The sequence below is a fragment of the Dasypus novemcinctus genome, chromosome 25 (genome assembly GCF_030445035.2).
Source record: "Dasypus novemcinctus isolate mDasNov1 chromosome 25, mDasNov1.1.hap2, whole genome shotgun sequence".
Lineage (NCBI taxonomy): Eukaryota > Metazoa > Chordata > Mammalia > Cingulata > Dasypodidae > Dasypus > Dasypus novemcinctus.
This window is the reverse complement of record NC_080697.1, coordinates 49,557,206-49,576,458: the sequence shown is the minus strand read 5'-3', so window position 1 is coordinate 49,576,458 and position 19,253 is coordinate 49,557,206. Positions and strand designations below refer to the sequence as shown.

General features: G+C 39.2%; 1 protein-coding gene across 2 annotated transcripts in view; it reads right to left on the bottom strand.

Moving 5' to 3' along the window:
• Positions 1 to 6,454: 6,454 nt before the first annotated feature.
• MYOM2 (myomesin 2) overlaps positions 6,455 to 19,253 on the bottom strand; it is a 116,589-nt gene continuing 103,790 nt past the window's right edge. For both annotated transcript variants that reach the window (XM_058288016.2, XM_023586067.3), the window contains exons 33-37: positions 10,095 to 10,258; positions 9,805 to 9,841; positions 9,029 to 9,051; positions 8,380 to 8,435; positions 6,455 to 7,173 (exon numbers count right to left, since the gene is read on the bottom strand). In XM_058288016.2, coding sequence (XP_058143999.1) covers positions 6,856 to 7,173; positions 8,380 to 8,435; positions 9,029 to 9,051; positions 9,805 to 9,841; positions 10,095 to 10,258 — 598 coding nt within the window. In that variant the 3' untranslated portion in view covers positions 6,455 to 6,855. The remainder of the gene's footprint in view (positions 7,174 to 8,379; positions 8,436 to 9,028; positions 9,052 to 9,804; positions 9,842 to 10,094; positions 10,259 to 19,253) is intronic.

The following is a 19,253-nucleotide window of genomic DNA, read 5'->3' as shown; positions in this document are numbered from 1 at the left end:
CATGACTGTTGGTTGGTGAAAAAATGGAGGAAATTGTGAGAAGAAGCCTCTGAACTTGCCTTTACTCTTTTCCTCTGTGGCACTTCCATGAAACCCCTTGGGTAAACTGACCAACCTCCTTAATTTATCAATGAAGAAAGCAAAATCTAAAGACACACAATTTGCCATATTCCCAACAAGATTACACAATATGAACCATGTTTATGTGAATGCCAGGTGCAGGTAGAGTGAGAAAAACAGTGAAAAGAATAGCTGCTGCCGTTTGCTGACAAGAGTAAAACGGCATCCTAAACGTTGGGTCATCACTTTCTTTTACTACCATTTCATTTGCCTCCTTTCTGAGTGACAGCTTAGAGTTTAAAATCCAGAATGTCTATCGCATTCGCCACATCCTCAGGGCAGCTTTGTGGGATTCAACTGATACCTCAGGAGGAGGACTGAAAAACATACAAACCTGGGATTCTTGATTTAGCATCGTTGCTAAATAGCTGGATAACCTTAGACAAATAATGTACCTTCTATAGGCTACAAGTTTCTACTTCTACAAAATGATGTTAGATTGTATGACCTCTATTCTCCCTCCCAGTTTGAACCACCTAGGTTTCTAGAAATTTCCAGACAGCTTAAAGAGAAGATATTTTGGTGCCTATAAGACATCAACCGGCCAGGGCAAATATTAGTCCAACTCTCTAGGAGGAAAAGGTGTCTAATAGTTGGTACCTTTCCTTCTTGATACTGTCCTTGTGTCAGCTCTGGAGACCAGGTCACAGCCCATTCACTCAGGATTTACTTTCCCAACCACCTGAATCTAAAAATGAAATAATGACAGATCCCTTAAAAGCTTTAACTTTTTTCCCATTTCCCCTTTAGAAAAAAATAGGAGAATCATATTGGTTTGACAATCATAACCGACTATATAGAGTTCCCCATTCATGTGAGAGCTGAGAGCTGTCCACCTAACTCACAGCTGGGGATGATAGATAAGGAAAGAAAATAGTCCATTATCACGCCATTATAATTGTACCACTCAAACTTGTTTAGAAATTTATCTTTATAGAAACTCAGAGCATAAGAAGAGACTTCCTGTGAAATAGTAAGAAATCCTTAGCACATGGATCACAGATTTTCACCCAGGGATGCATGTACAAACCTACTCTTAATTATTTAAAAACAAAAAACAGGTTGAATCAATTTAGAACACACTTTTCTAACAAAGATCTAGTCACAAATATGCAACTGTTCATTTCTTTAATGTCATCATTATTGTAAATGTACTTCTTTCATGAAATTTAATTTCTAAATCTATTTATGGTTTTTAATTTTCTAAGTCATTAGAGTTCATATGCAGATTCCCACTGCACTCCTGGGTTAAAACATTTCATAGAAGAAATACATGATTTTCTGAAAGCAGCATATTTGTCACCCATTGAATGCGGCAGAAGTTTTAAACTCAGGCTCTATCAGGGGCATATATTTACACTTTAACCCATCAAAGAAAATATTCAGAATGGTCATCTTTTGCTGAAAGATGCCATGAGATGAAAATGAAATAATGGAGGTGCAGCTTGATATACTATAAGGAATAGGTCTCATTTATAATATTTGCTGACTAAAGAAACCTTCTGTGAAGGCTTTTGAAGGTAACTAAATTTTTATAAAGAATGTAATTTCCCTTGATTTATCTATAGCACATGGAAGTGTTTAATATTCATTTTACATAAAGTGAGGTGTACATAATACTACAGAATAAACAGGTATCATTTTGCTCCTGGGAGTTTTTGCCCTGCAGTAAGCTCTACTGAAACCAGTATGCCCTTCTGGTGCTTAAAAACATATACATGGTTTCCAAAAAGGAATCTCTGACTCATTTTCTAATTTCGCACAATTTCATTCTGGGCCAGCATTGAGAGGGTGGAGTTGAAAATGAATGAATTTGTTTCAAAATTATTTCTTAAAAAGAGCCTTAAAATCTTACTTTCAGAAGATGCAAAATCTTATTTTTTATGTAAGCTTAGCACATTAACACACTCTTTGAATAATAAGTAGCTAGTAGGAGTAGTTAGACAGAAAAAAATGGTAAAGTCTGCTATGCCCTTATTAGCTCTTGCCTCAGTTTCAGAAGCTGATGAATCATAGCATTATTAGTTTGATGAAGCATAATTTATATAGATGCTGAATCACATTTTAATTATTTACATCCCCACACGCTCAACCTCTTTTCTCTCAGATTCAGAGTTTCTCACATGAAGCTTATTTCTATGGTCAATAGTATCTTAATTTTTATCAAACTATTCTCATGAGATGGCCTTAGAAACTGTTAAACTAACAGACATTTTTAAAAGATGGTTAATTTTTTATAAATAACTCCACTCTACTCTTAACCACCCACATTTCATAATGATATAAATCCTAAACTCATTCCTTTATAACTGAGCTGTCAGAATACACAGGCCAAGTAACTTGTCCAGAATAAAAAAGCAAGCCAATTGCTGTGTTGGGATACAATGTAGGACTCTTGGACACCCAAGACCTTGGTTTTTACAGGAAGTTGTCATTGGCCAAGAGACTAAAGGAACTCAACAGAAGGAATGTTGAATCGTAGCCATGCCCTATTCATACTACAACAAGGAGTGAAACTGAAAGTCCATGTGAACTTGACAATAGCATTATTAGGAGTCAGAGACAACATGAACTTCACATTAACACTAGATGAGTAAATACCAAATTCAACAGAGTTCCCATTGCTCCTACAAGTTAAAGGGGGTGAGAAGAGGCTTAAGAGATTCTATGACAAATGAATAGAGGAAGACAGAGTTGATGCACAGACAAAATCACTCCAGAAAGGTTAATCCCTGCTAAATATCAAATACTGAATCCAGTTCTGGGATCAGGGATTTCACAGTACCGGGTACAAGAAAAGAGACTTGAAAATGAGTGGGAACAGGAGTGAAAATTTCAAAGAAGACTTGTTTTGAGGAAGAATCCAAAGATAAATAAGAAGTTGCAAATAAATAAATAAAATAAAATACATTTTTAAAAAAGAAATGGCAAGCAAAAGAGATGGGAAAGACTGACATAAAGGGTAAAATTAAATGTCCTACAAAAATGAAAGAAACAAGCATGCAACCACCACCACCATCAGCCATTAAAGCACTTTACAGACAGAGGAGGGTACTCTTGAATTAGGACCCTTATTCACAAAATGACTAAGAGGAGATAAAAACTAATCTAACATCACAGAAAAATTACTGTATGAAGAAAACAGGGAAAAATTGTAAAATTTCAGCTGATTTACCATCAGCCCTCAAATGAAACTACAAAAAAGCAAAAGAAGTGATACTGCAACCATCCAAAGTGAATCAAATGTTCTCATTTCAGCATTTGGAAACTGAGAACAAACTTGGAAAGATCCAGAAGAAATAGACAGAAATTGATAGAACTCAGTAAGGAAAATGGAGAAAATGCCAAATGATCTCAGATAAAGAGTAAACCACAAAATGCCTAAAAGAGAACAGGGTCAAACGACAATTTAATGAGAGATACTGAAGAAAGATGGGATAATAACCATGAAATGAAATAATGAAAGAAATAAAAAATAGAAAGTAAATGGCTGAAATGAAATCCAGGAAAAGAAGATAAAATACACATATAATTGGAGAATCTGAAGAAAAACAAAACAACAGAAGAGAACTATTATTTAAAACTATAATTCAAGGAGATTTTCCAGAGATAAAAGAAAATTTTATTCTACATTTTGAAAGTACCTATTGAAAATTCACCCAAAATAATCAACTCTTAGACATATTCTAGTGAAATTATTAGACTTTAAAAACAAAGAGAAATATTATTAGGGCCACAGGCAAAAAGACCAAGCTACTTATAAATGTAAACAAAATTAAGTTGGCATCAAAATTTTCAAGAGATCATAAAAGTCATGGCAACAATAGAGTAGCATTTTCAAGATATCCAAGAAAAGAAAATGAAAGCTCAGAAGTTTGTATCCTGTCAAGCTTATTTCAGGTACCAAGGCTATAGAAGAACAGTTTTGAACATGCAAGAACTCCGAGAATACTGAACATACATGCCCTTACTGAGGAATCTACTAGAGACTGGTCTTAATCCAATCAAAACTTAGGAAAGGTTGGGAACATGAATGGAAGAATACTATGTCAATATTATGTGTTCTGGAAAGTTATGGCAAAAAATTATGAAAAAATGAAGTAAAGAATAAGATAACTGACTTTGATAAACATGATAGTTTGAAATCAAAAAATACCTTTAAAACTGGCAGACAAAATGTTAAAATTAAAGTAAGCAGTAAAGGCACCCAGACCTTGATTTCTAAATTACCATTCTCCAATAAAAGAAAACAGAGCATTTTGCAGAAATGACTGATTCTAGGGTAGAGACATGAAAATTTGAAGATGAGCATGGAATGTCTTAGAGAACCAGAAAGTAAGAAAGTGCTAAAAAAAAATTTCTAAAGGATGGGACATGTCAGGTCAAAGTAACACAGGAGCCAAGCCGAAAGAGCTTCCAATGGCCAAAGTTGGAACAACTTGAGCAACAAAATAAAGTAATATTGGATTATAACCCAAGTATAAAATAAACATCCATGAGTCCATACTGACATAAATACATGACTGAATAAATAAATGGGAAAGGAGTATTTCTTACAGGAAAATTATGAATCTGTCGATATTCTTCTCTGCAAGAGGTGGAATTCAATTCCACATACCCCTTCCTTTGAGAGTCCCTGACTCACTTCCAGAGAAAGGAAGAGGGAAAGTGAAAAACTATAACTTCAGTGGAGTGAAAATGGTGGAGAAACCTGGCAAACACAACCTTGTAACTAAGTGATAAAGGTTAACATCCCAGTGATGCCACATGGATCTCATGTGACCCTTGATGGGAGGTGACAGGAAGGATGTTGTGTTCTTCCCAAAAACCCATAGCCCCAGTCTAATTATGAGGAAAACATTAGCCAAATCCAGATTGGGGAACATTCTACAGGATTCTTGGCCGATACTCCTCAAAACTACGAAGTCTTGAAACACAAGGAAAGACTGAGAAACTCTCACAGAGAAGGGACATGGAGGCCATGACAACTGAACGCAAGGTGGTACCCTAGACTGAGTCCTGGAAGAGGAAGCAAATGCTAATGGGAAAACTGGTGCAATCCAAGAAAAGCGCGGAGTTCAGCTGATAGTAACGCACCAATGTTGGTTTCTCAGTTTTGACAAATGTGCCATGGAAATGTCAGATGCTAACAAAGGGGGAACATGCGTGAGGGATGCTTAGGGACTCTCTCTGCAACTTTTCTGTACGTCTCAAGTTATTCCAAAATAAAAAGTTTATACCAAAGACATTAAATGGCTTTAGGAAATTCACAGCCACTTTAATTCTTTAATGCGAACATTAGCAAGTAATTTATCAGGAAAAGTGAACCACAATTGGAACATAACAAAACGACTATGAAAATTGGAACATAAGCAAGCTCCACTTAACTAAATAAAGGTCAAATATAGAGAAGTCTGGCCATGCCTACTCTTGCCAGACATGTTTCTGGAAATGCTGCTCCACCACGCAATAATAACAAACTCAGCTGAAGTTAACAGAGAAGGTAGGAATAATGAAAGCTGCTTGCTGATACTCTACCTGCAAGAGAAACCTGCTCAGCTAGTCTTTGTGTTCTTAGGGATGTTTTTAAACGTCAGTGTTTATATAATTACCTTAGGAAAATGTAACAAAATAGCATAGGGTTTGATTAGCCTCATTGATAGAGGGAGATTAAATATTCTGATCTATGAAAGCTTTTTTCTCTTATAAAGCAACATGTTCACTACAAAACTAAAATATTGAGATAGGAATTTTCTGTCAGTGGAGGTTCAGTCTCTTTCCAAAAGGGAAGAGAGAATTCAAAGAATGGAGTGTTCATCATATACGAACATTTTCTTTATTTTCACTTTCACCTAGAGACCTTCTCTAGCCAGCCAAGTTTTTAATTTTCCTCCATGGTCACTGCAGGGGTCATTTAGAATGAGCGTTTTCCTTCTTTTGAAGTCCCTTACTAAATAATTACCACACTGAAAAAGAACATAGCTATCTATGCATTTCGTTTTCCCCAGCAGAGATTTTTAGATTCACAGCGTGATAAGCACTTACCATTTCTAAGCCTTTCACAGAATACACACCTTCTTGGGAATTATGATTTTGAGGCCAAACCCATTTTGATGGGCCAGTTTCAGTTGCTTCCTCCCCAAGCCTTGCAGGGTAAAACTGTTTGAGGGAGCTCTACAGTGAGCCTGATTTCCCGTCACTGCCTCTCTGAATTGTAAGCATATCGTCTGCATCCGACCAGCTGTGAAACTGCACGATAATCCATAATTAAACAAGCCAGGAGTGTAAACAGAAGGAGTTAGGTATGATTTGGTACAGAAGAACCACAACAAGGTGCCTTTTAAAGTTTTATTAGCCCAAAGCAAGAAAAAATAGAGTATAACCAAGTAATGCATGCTTAAATGGCTCCACGAGTGAAAAGAAGCTAACAAAGAACACAGCTATGAGTGCGGACATGTCTTTACACAGAGCCAAAGTGTGCCAAAGTTGATGAAGATGGAAACTATCATCTTTGAACACCTTCCTTGTAGGTATCTGTTACTAACCCTCATGTAAACATAAATCGTTTAGCCTTGTGGAAAACATTAGCTTTTCCCTCTGATAGACATAAAATAATAAACAAAAGCAGAAATCCCAGGCATAATGTATGGCTTTTCTAAGACTATCAATCTGGAACAAGCACACAGCATTCTGATGATTTCCAAGCTTATTTTTTTCTTATGCAGGTGATTACTTTTATTTATCGGATGCTGCAGCAGATGCCGGTATGAGCTTTGGTTTTGCTTGCTGGGGCAGTAAAACATCTGGTATCTTTTCACCATGTTTGTACACACTGACGGTGACGTCGATTTTTTCACCTCCGTACTTGTTCTTGACATTGATGCTGTACTTCCCTGAGTCCTCGGACGAGACGTCTTTGATGGTTAAACTGACATATTTGGCCTGCTCCACCTTGACCATAAAGTGTTCACTCAGCTCGACATCTTTGTCATTTTTGAACCAAACCACTTCAGGGTCAGGATTTCCAAACACCGTGCAGGTCAGATTCAAAGTCTTCAAAAAGGCAAAGATGGGCAGAGAAGGATGAGTTAGAAAACCGTAAGTCGCATTACCTCTTCAGGTTGTATTAGTTATAAATCACCTTCAGTTCTGTTTGTCAGTCCTTCACATCACTTATTCAGTCAACAAGCCCTTTATGTATGCTAACACCATGCTGGGCACAACGTGTCCTGAGAAGGACAAGTGCAAAGAACATGGTTTCATCAGGGAGTTGATGAGAAAAATTAATGATATCATTTTCTATTCATTCCCAGTTTTAATCCATGGCCTAAGTTCATTAAAGAATTGGAAAGTAATTAAGCTCCACATTTCACAATAGATATATTTAGTCCTTTATCTTCAGACTTATGGAACCATTTTACTAATTACCTTGGCAAATTCAGAGAATATACTGTCTTACAACTAGTAAATTGGATGCAGAAAATGAATTCTTGACACTTAGTTATAACATGCTTTCAGCCTACGATAAAGTAAAACTATTTCTAATTTCTCAATTCCATCTTTATTATGAGATCCATGATTATTCAGTCTCAGGAGCTAGCTCGGCTTTCTTTAACTGCTAAAGAAAAGGTCTATAAATTTTTGTATTTTGGCCTCATAAAATTCTCTCAAGTACCTATGTCCCAGTGACATTGAGTTAGAATCACTGAAGCAACCAGAGAAGTACCAATTAGATATCAATAATTTCACTGACAAGGCAACAAATTAAAACTCCAATAAGTGGTTTCCATTTTCTATTCCAAAATGACCTTGAAAATTAGAGCAGAGACTTTTTTTACCTTTCTATTTCTAAAAGCTCTAATATCTTGTACGTGCAGTGGTGTGGCTCACATTTTCCCAGGAGACAGGCGAGTAGCATGTGTGTGTTTGTGTGTGTGTGCACGTGCGCAGGGTGTGTGCCCACCTCATCCTTGTTATTTCTTTGAACCGCCGTGGAGCCCTGCTTTAGCTACCTGCGGGACACAGCAGCTTTCCTGTGCCTGAATTGCAGATTCGGAATATTAAAACTTCACGTCCTTTGAAAACGCAAGAGCTTTCAAAGGCAGATGCAAACACAGGGCTAAGTGAGGGGCCCTGAGCCCCGTGCAGGCTGCGGGCTGCAAGACAAACGCTCTAGCTTCCCTTTACTTCCGCAGGTTGCATTACATTAGGCTCGAAGCCCCCCCGGACCTAACGTTTTACCCTGCTGTTTGTCCTTACCTTGCCCTCCATTATGGTCACCACGTCAGGTAAACCACCAACCACCTTGCCACGATCTGTGAAATTAAGGCGAGCCACGTGAGAAAACGTGCGTGGGCTGCAAGGAGCAGGTACTGGGCTAAGCTGCTATGTGGATACAACGATGAATGCAAAGAGCAGTTTGCACGCTCCTGGGAGAGGTCACAAAAACTAACAATCTGGTAGTTGAGGTATAAACCAAATGCCAAGGGGAAATAATTCTGTGCCGGGGAAGGTCATGAAAGGCTCTAAAAGAAAGAGGGGATATAAACTGGGCTTTGAAGGTTGAATAAGAATTCACCAAAGGGCAAAGGCGGGGAAAGGCAAGCCCGTGTATCTGCAATGCATCCGGGTTGTGGGGTTTTCGGTGGAGGACGGGAGGAGGAGGAAGCCAGAGGAACTAAAGGTGGGCTAAAATAAAGCTGAAAGATAGGCTGGGCCTGGTGGCATGGGATGTGCTGCTCAAGAATTAGGAGCAGCGACATTTGTGTCCTAAGAGCTCTCAAATCGGGACCGGGAGTTTTCCTGGCCGTTATGTAATACACAAAAATAATTTTCTAAAACGCGGACCCTTTGCCCTACTCTAAAAAAATAAATAAATTGTCCTTGTTACCACAGAACATTTACTTACTCTTCTCTGCAAAAGCAGCAGCCCTAAAAATGACAGGGGATGAAGAAGAGAGAAAAAAGTGAGTATTGAGAAAATGCTAGTGACACAAAGAATCATATATTTGAGAGGTTTGCTAGGGTGGAAAAAAAAAAAGGAGATATGTGTGTTTTCTTGTAGAAGAAGCACATTTAGGTCATACGATCTGAGGCTGTATATCTATGTCATTCTTGATGTTTCCCATTGCATTTTAGGAGGAGAAATGTCCTGTCTTTTGGTTGCTAAAATGCAAAGGAAGTTAAGCATTCAAAATTGCAGGTTGCAGAGAGATTTTTTTTTCTTACTAAATCCAGCCAATTGCATGGAATATGTTTAGATATTTTGATATTGCCAATTTCTGATTTATCTTAGTCATCCATTCACCCATTCAACGAATATTTATATCTTGTATGGACCAAGGACTGTTCTCAGTTTGGGATATTTGAAAATCCAGACACACATATGAAAATCCAAAGCCGTTCTTTTAAAAGTTGCTCTCTATAATACGTTGCCATATATTCCAGAAACACAGCATTGTAATTTAAAGTAGTCCATTAAAACTCTGGTAAGTGAATTCACAAATGCATTTATAGTTTAGGAGAATGTCAGTACTTCTACATACTGAATTGCTTAAATTCCTCAGTTCCTAGCAACATCATTTTCTTTATTTCCCCAAGGCATCTATAGATGCTCCTACATGTAGTCAAAATGACTCCAAGTCAACTGGACCTTATAATGATAACCAAATGTGCAAAGCTTACTTGAGCTGCTGGAATTCTGCAAATGCTTCATCAAAAGCTGTAAGGAAACATTCCACACATTATTAACCACTTTAATGTGTTTAGTTTTATTCATTCACTCAGCTGCTCTATTAGTGAATTTGGTTCATGAAAACTGGTAAATAGCCAAGTGAATAAATTGATTACTCAGAAAGATTTCTCTGAGCAAAACCATAAAACCATATTGTTTATGGACATACATCTTCCCTTTCAACATTCCAAATGGATCACTATATACAAAATTACTCGATGCTGAAGAATAATTATCTTACCTTGTCCAGATAGGTCAAGAACACGTTGATGGTTATCTTTGCCATCAAACATCTCAAAAGTATATTTGCCTTTATCCTTCTCAGTAGGCTCGCAGATCTGCAGCCAGGCCATCTCTTCACTCCCTCCGATTCTCATATGCTCACTAGATGCAACCTTAGCATCTCTGGAAAAAAAGCAACAGGAACAGGTTTCAATTTAGAATCTCCTTGTTATATACAAGATACCTATAGAGCAATATTATAAATATTTGAGTGAGGAGACTCCTCTAAATTCTTGCTAATGCCACAGTAGATTTTTCTGGCCTTTTAAAATTTGTTAACTACATCCATAACAGATCTGAAAACCTTCTAAAATTAAATCTATTTCGTTTTTAGAGATACAGTATTATTTCATATATATTTACTGGTCACAATAAAATGAGTTTAAAAATTCTCAATACCATCCCTGCCTTCTAAGTCAGCATAAGCTCTACACCAAATGTGTAATATGTAAATCCAACCTGTTTATACTAGGCAAATGTATATAAGTTGTTTTGCAATGCTACTGTGATTTAGAGGGAGTTATCAAAGATTTGTAGGAATTGTAGTCATGGAAATGTGGAGAGCAGGGCATCGGTGCCAGAGAGAAACTAGAATATAGATCTATTACTCTCATGCACTAGCTCCAGAAGAGTAAAACCTCAGTAAAGCCAGCTGTTTGGGGGGTTTGCAGAGAGCTGGCCATAGAACTTACGGTGTGTTTTATTGCCCTTGCCAACACCAAGTATTCCTTGGGTTCAATTGGGAAAAGGAATTCTCCAACCCCCCTCACTACCACAGCATTTTATTCAGTTTTCCGTCCATGCAATAAATACTTATTAAGCCCATGGTAAATGCAAAGCTTTGTGGTGCCTTGTCTGGATATACAAATAACATTATATTCATAATATGAGTTATGAGTTCATAGATAATATTAATCTAGGACAGAAAGCGACAAGTTTCCTGGAAGCAAAAAACAAAAGTCAGGTCAATGAAGTTGAAGGGGGCAGAGGAAGGGGATTTGTAAAGAAGTTATGAGTTGAACCATGTTCACCCAAAACAATATGTTCAAAACAAACACTAGTCCAGTGACTATGGACCTACTTGGAAATAGGACCTTTGAGGATATTATTAGTGAAGATGAGATCAAACCGGGTTAGGGTGGGCCCTAATCCAGGGCAACTGGTGTCCTTATTGGAAGACAGAGAGGAGACAGGTGCAGATGCCCTGGCTGGGTTATGCCACGAGCCCAAGGCCACCACGGATGGCCGGTGACGGCCACCAGAACGCTCTTGACTTCAGGGAGGCATGGTCCTGAGACACCTTGATTTCAGACCTGCCTCCTCTGAAAGGGAGAGACAAGACACTCCCGTTGCTTTCAGCTGCCCTGTTGGGGTATCTTGCTATGAAAGACGAAAGGTTTAATGGAAGAGGCACCGCCTGGGTTTTGCCTTGAGGAATGGGTGAGATTTGAACATGTGACTTTGGAGGAAGAGAAAACCAAGGCAGAAGAGCACCAGGAGTGACCGGTGAGCAGCAGGCGCACGTGCGCCAACTATGAGGAAGCGGTGCCCGGCGGGTCAGGGGACCAGCACCCTGAGGTGGGGCACGTCGGGATCTCCACCCCGCCTCGACTGACTTGACTTTCCTCAGATAACTGACCCCTCTGAACTTCTATGCAAAAATGAAGACACAGCACACACCTCAGGATTGTTCTAAGAATTGAGGGAGACGTGCCAAAATTGTGTGTCTCACAGACTGGACGTTCCAAACCCTCTTGGTTATCTCCTCTTCCATTGGCTGCTCAGCCAAAGTAAGGGTTGGGAAAGCCAAACTGGACCATCTTCAAAGAACCATTTCATCTTGAGGTTCTTGAAACCCATAGCTTGCCTGGAGGATCCCTAAAGATGAACCCACCCATCTATGGTCTCCTACATTCTATTTGGACCGTACAGTGGATGCCAAGGGGCTTTTTGCTAACACCCGGCCATTGGCCAGGTGGTGAGGAGAAAGCAGTAAGGAAAAAAGTCAAGAGCGTGGTCCGCTAATCACTGCGCCACCAGCGCTCAGAACACCACGCGCTTACGGGCTCAAATCCCAGTCCCATCCCCTGCCCACCGCCGGGCGTGGACCACCCCAGGCTCGTCCTCACTGAGAGGGTGGGAGGGCGGCTGTGAGGTTTAGTGTCCTGGGCACATGGACTTTGCTCCGGGCCAGAGCAAGTACTGAAAGCAGGGCGGCTATTAACGCAGGTAACAAATAGGCCATTCCAGTACCCATACCTGGACACAAAAGGAAAATTAGACTTTAAATGGTGATTCTCAGTTTGGCACAGAAAAAATCTTTCAAAGAAAAGAACAAAAAGAAACATAAATTCCCGGTGCTGCTGATAAGGAAAGAAGCAGTCACAGAAGAACACACAGGGAATGGACACAGAGAGCAGACCGGGGTGGGCGGGGGGGGGGGGGGGGGGGGGCGGGATAGAGAAATAAATTAAAAAAAAAAAAAAAAGTTCTGTGCAATGGAATGGTCAGTCAACCCCAAACCCTGAAATGCTTGGAATAGTGGGAATTACAACTGGTAAAATACCCAAACATAAACAGACATCAGTATACGATAGGAAAAAAAAGTCACAGCTTGATCAAGAAAGGCTACCTCATGCCCTGTATGCACTTACAACTGGATATTTTGATAGATTAATCAGCAACTCCAGATCAGAGTGGACTGAGCCTGCTGCAATGATTTATTAACGGATGTACTATATTCAAGAAAATACCCATTCAACAGGCCGGTAGAGACTTTTCTAAATAAAGTAAGCAAAACTCATTTTTTCAAACTCCAACGACCCTTAGTCAACTTGTCGCCCTATCTTTGAGCTGACGATGTGAGTGTTAGAATGAAGTTCAAAGTGACAGGTGCACATACACAAATATGCACAAAACCACAGATTCCAGCAGGGCTGTTTCAGCTTCCGAAGCAAACAAGGTCTTTCTGATGAGGCTCGGATGTTCCCAGCAGCCACAATGCATTAATAAGGCCCTGAGTTCTGCCCTTTCCAACGTACAACCTGGCACCCCTCCTCTGGATACTGCCCTGGGATCTGCAATGTGCCCTAGCTCCGCTGAGAACAGGGGTTTGCATTCTGCACTGCATGCGGGCAGTGCGGGGCACAGGTGAAGAAATAAACAGTGCTGCAGCTCGCTGGGTTCAAGCTAAGGCGGGTGAGTGTTCCATGACAAGGAAGTGCCAGTTACTGAAGTTGCTGATGTGCCGCTTGGTACATGATTCTTAGGGCTGGAGAGAATGGGTTCTTTTGGTGAATTCAAATGTACCCTACTATTAATAAAAGAGCTAAACTCCACACCAAAGCAGCTGTGAATCAAGAGGTTCAAACCTCAGCTTTGTGGCTAACAGGCTAGAATTGCTTTAGTTAAGGGATGGCAAAGAACAGCCCTGAAAATGTAAGCGGTTATATCAGGTGCCATGAAAAAAAAGTTAATAGTTTCCATTTTATCAGCCAAAAGGTCAAACTTCATTCAAAAGGTAAGACTCATTTGACCCCAAATTCACTTCATACATAATTCCTGGAAAGAGTGATAAATTCAGCCTTTAAGATAATTAGGTTCAATTGAAATATGCCCCATTCTGACGTTGATCTGTTCTTCTTACAAAAATACCAACTCGCTTATAAGAAAAAAAATTTTTTTTTTACTTTGGACACACTAGATAAGGAAAAAACAACTGTTTGAATACAAATACATTAATACATTAGACCACTGGTAATATTGTTATAAATAGGTACAGATCTCCTACCAGCTATGATACAATTTAACACCCCTGGGCCAACTGCAGTAAAGACAGACTTACTCATTGTGAGCAAAGTTCACACTCTGCCTCACGTTGACTGTCCTTGACCCTCAAAGCAAGTTGTTATTCAAGTGTGACTTACAGAGAGTAACACTCTGCTGCACTGAGTTTCTTTAAAACAGCCATGGTAAATGGTAAAAGCCATTAGCAAATTTGTTTCCATACAGTATCAACACAGTTGGTAACAGAGGGTAAAAATCACTGCAATAGAGAAAGGGTGTCAACCAAAGGCCACATCATGCAATGAGCTGCATGGGGCACATTTTCAGATCCCATTCATTTGACTGCTAGAGCTCCAGTACTTTATTCCCTGTTCCAGACTTCGATACAACCCCAGGCTTTGGTTAGCAGGAACGCAAGGCGCCCTGAGTTAGCAACTCCCCATCTCAGCAGCTGGTGCAACAACTATTCCCTTCCCTTTGGGTCCAGAAATAAGCCTTTTGCCTTAATCCCTGGGATCGAGAACATGCCTTAAGCCCTAATTCCAAGCTTGAACTGCCCATGATCAAGTTCTGACGCCAGCGTCTCTCACGTTCCCCACACTTTCCTTGGGTAGGGTCCTAAAGCTGTACCCAGACACACAACAAAGAATGCAGACACCTGTAGGCAGAGGTGGGATAAGACCACCCCATCCCCCCAACTCCCCAGGCTCAGATTCCCCTTGTTCTCTGACACTGCTCATTCACTGGCTTGGACCCCTTCTGCAGTCAGCTGCTGGGGCCCCGTTGGTCTCCTGCCCTTCTCCAGGTCAAAGGTCTCACCTCTGGATTCTAAGTCCCATTGGTTGGTTTCCATTGAATTAGGCAACTAGTAAGAAGGCCAAACAAATCCTAGTGATCAAAAATAACTGCTTAAGGAAGTGGATTTGGCTCAACAGATAGAGCATCCGCTTACCATATGGGAGGTCCAGGGTTCAAACCCAGGGCCTCCTGACCTGTGTGATGAGCTGGCCAATGGGCAGTGCTGATGCATGCAAGGAGTGCCATGCCACACAAGGGTGTCCCCCACATAGGGGAGCCCCACGCACAAGGAGTGCTCCCTGTAAGGAGAGCTACCCAGTGCGAAAAAAGTGCAGCCTGCCAGGAGTGGCGCTGCACACACAGAGAGCTGATGCAGCAAGATGACACAGCAAGATGAAGCAACAAAAAGAGAACAGATTCCCGGTGCCACTGACAAGAATACAAGTGGACACAGAAGAACACACAGCAAATGGACACAGAGAGCAGATAACTGGAGTGGGGTGGGGCAGGAAATCTAGCTTGCTTTCCTATGATGGGGTAAATAAGAAAGGGGTAGAGATAAGGGGGAAATGGGAACAGGTTAAAAGGAATGAAGAGAGAATGTCACTTCCCCAAGTATGCCTTTCTTTTTTTTTAATTTTTTTTTAATGTTACATTAAAAAAAAAAGGTGGTCCCCATATACCCCCCACCCCCTCACCCCACTCCTCCCTCATCAACAACCTCTTTCATCATCATGGCACATTCACTGCATTTGGTGAATACATTTTGGAGCACTGCTGCACCACATGGATAGTGGTTTACATTGTAGTTTACACTCTCCCCCAGTTCACCCAGGGGGCCATGGCAGAATGTACAATGTCCAGCATGTGTCCCTGCAGTACCACCCAGACAACTCCAAGTCCTGAAAATGCCCCCACATCATATCTCTTCTTCCCTCTCCCTACCCTCAGCAGCTACCATGGCCACTTTCTCCACATCAATGCTACAATTTCTTGGCAGTTGAGTATGTCAAGCCCTCAACATTGTTGCAAGTATCTCTGAATATGGTCCTTCAAGTAATGAAGATTGATTGTCACTGTGGGCTCTGAGGGGAGGGGGAAAGAGGTATTGAATAGATGGAATCAGTGTAACTGTGGAGCAATGGAAGTAGTGTTCCACAAGATCATGCAATGATGGATATAGGACATGTTAAGTTACACCAAAAAATGTATAAAAGTCTATAGGCTAAAATGTAAACCATAATGTAAAACATAAGATAACTAAAAATTTAGAAAATTGTATAGTTTAAAATATAAACCATAATGTAAACCCAAATAGAAACATGTTTGAAAGCTATTGTTTCAATATCTGTACATCAGCTGCAGCAAATATAATATGAACATGTAAAAAGATCATTGCTGGGGAAGGGACAAAGGGTTTGATGTTGGATATGTAGGAGCACCATATATTGTATATGTGAATTACTGTGATCTAAAACTTTTGTGAAGACAAACTTAAGTAGGAAAAAAAAAAAGAAAGAAAGAAAGGAGGTAGACACTGAGGAATAAATGGAAGTAATTGCCTTGCCACTATACATACAGGGCAACACCTATAGCAATGATGAAAGGCAAAACGTCAAAAACAAAGCTTTTTCATTTTTTTCATTTTTTGATACCCCAATTTATCTTTCCTTTATTTAAGTTTTCTAAATTAGTATGCATTCTATAGCTAACCTTTAAACCCATCACTATATTCCATTTTACTATTAATGGAATCTGGCAAGTATGTCTTTCTATATGACTCTGACACTCAGAACCATAGAATGTGTCCCAGATTCAAAAAAAAGAAAAAAAAATTAAAATCAACCCTGAGGAAAATGCAAAATGGAATACAAAGTAACAAATGGACTTAATTATGTTGTAAATGAATTATATATCACCCTGAATGGGGTGAGAGAAGAAAAGAAGTAACTATGGAAAACAGTATTTGACTGAGTGCTATAAGGCTAAAGACTAATAGACACTAATTTGTAAAAAATTTCTCACAGGTGTGGGAGTGATTCTGAAACTATTTTAAGTGAATGCTTGAATACTCAGATTGAAAAGGTAACTAGATACACTATAAATGAGAGCCAGCTTTCTCACTGTGGAATAAAGTTACAAATAAGGAAAAGGAAAAGACAAGAATGAACCCTGTGGTACTGGATTAGAACTGAAGGTACAAATATGAACTCACAGTTTTTAATATACAGAGAGACAGTAAGAAACAAAAATTTATGTGTATGCATGAGTTGGTATGCATGCACATGTTACCAAGCTCTGTTTCCTGAGAGGGTCTAAGAGGAAAGACAACCCAGTAGCAACAATGTACCTAAAGCACAGGTCTTGGTTTCTAACACCATCATTCAGTGCAAAGGACCAGGGCTCCTTGGATAGTGGTTGCTTCCAATTCTGGGTCAAGGAAAATACAAGTTTGGAAAATCATATGGACCCAAAAAATAAGGAATTGCTCATAAAAAAAGATGGAACATGGTCGAAGGCCACAAGAGACAACTTGAAGGGATTCCCAATGGCCAAAGTTGGAATAATTTAAGTCAAAAAATAAGCAATAATAATGATCATAATGATAACCTTTCTAGTTCTTCCAATTTTGAGGTAAGGTGAAATTAAGACATATCTTGAGGTACATGAAAAAAATGGAATACAGTGAAGGCAGCACTGAAAGGGAAATGTAAAGCTCTAAATGTTTACAATAAAAAAGAAGAAAGACTTCAAATCAGAGACCTAACCTCAAAACTGGAAGAACTAAAAAATGTAGAGGAAACTAAATGTTAAGTGAGCAAAGGGAAAAAATAACAAGTATTAGAGCAGAGATAAATGAAATAGAGGACAAAAAACAACAGAGTGAATCAACAAAACCAACAGTTAGCTCTTTGAGAAGATCAATACCATTGATAAAACTTTAGGTAGTCTGACAAAGAAAAAAAGAGAGAGGATACAAGTAACAAAAATCGTAAATGAAAAGGGGACATTACTACCAACCCCACTGAAATACAAAGGTTTACAAGTTCAACTATCGACAACTGTATGCAATAAATTAGATTACCTAGATGAATGGGCAAATTCTGGGAAACACACACACTACCTGTATTGAGTCAAGAAGAAATGAAAGATCTCAAAAAGCCAATTCCTAGTGAAGACATTGAATATTCACTAGTAATGAAAAACCTCCCAATAAATAAAAGTCTAGGAACAGATGGCTTCTTAGGGGAATTCTACCAAACATTCCAAAAATTAACTCCAATTCTGCTCAAATTCTTCCAAAATTTGAAGAGGAGGAAAGACTCACTAACCAATTCTATGAGGCCAACCTCACCCCCATACCAAAGCCAGATAAAGATACCATAAGAAAAGAAAAATGCAGACCAATGTCTCTTATGAACACAGATACAAAAATCCTCAACAAAATACTAGCAAACTGAATCCAACAGCATATTTTTTAAATTATACACAAAAATCAAATGGGATTATCCCCAGTATGCCAGGGTGGTTCAACATAAGAAAATCAGTTAACGTAATAGACCACATTAACATAAGGAAGAGGAAAAAAAAACATATGATCATCTCAACTGATGCAGAAAAAGCATTTGGCAAAGTAACACACACTTTCTTGATTAAAAAAAAAACTACTTAGAATACTAGGAATAGAAGGAAACCTCCTCAATGTGATAAAGGGCATATATGAAAAGCCCAGAGTTAGCATTCTATTTAATAGTGAAAAACTGAATGCTTTCCCTCTAACATCAGGAATAAGACATGGATGCTCACTGTCACCACTGTTATTCAACATTGTACTGGAAGTTCTTGCCAGAGTAATTAGGCAAGAAAAAAGAAATAAAAGTCATCCAAATTAGAAAGGACGAAGTAAAACTCTTCCTATTTGCAAATGATAATCCTATCTACAGAAAATCTTGAAAAACTCACAACAAAATTCCTAGAGCTAATAAACAAATTCAGAAAAATGGCAGGGTACAAGATCAACACCCAAAAATCAGTAGTGTTTCTATATACAAGCAATAAACAACTAGTATAAGAAATCAAGAAAAAAAATTCCATTAACAGTAGCAACTAAAAGAATCAAATATCCAGGAATAAATCTAACCAAGGAGGTAAAGGGCTTATGCACAGAAAACTATAAAACATTGCTAAAAGAAATTAAAGATGACCTAAATACATGGAAGTATATTCTGTGTTCATCCTGTAGCAGTTTGATATAGTTATGAATTCCAAAAATAGATAGTAGATTACCTTTGTAAACTGGTTTGTACCTGGGCATGATTAAATTATGATTAGAGCTTTGATTGGACTACACCAGTAGGGCGTTGAGTCCCCACCCCTTTGTGGGTGGGACTCACAGATAAAAGGCATGGCAAAGGACAGAATTGGAAGTTTTTGATGTTGGAGTTTGATGCTGAAGTCTTAAGCTGGAGCTCTGGGAAGGAAGCACACAGAGGAAAGAGAAGCAAGCCCTGGAGGAGAGGAACACTGAACCTGG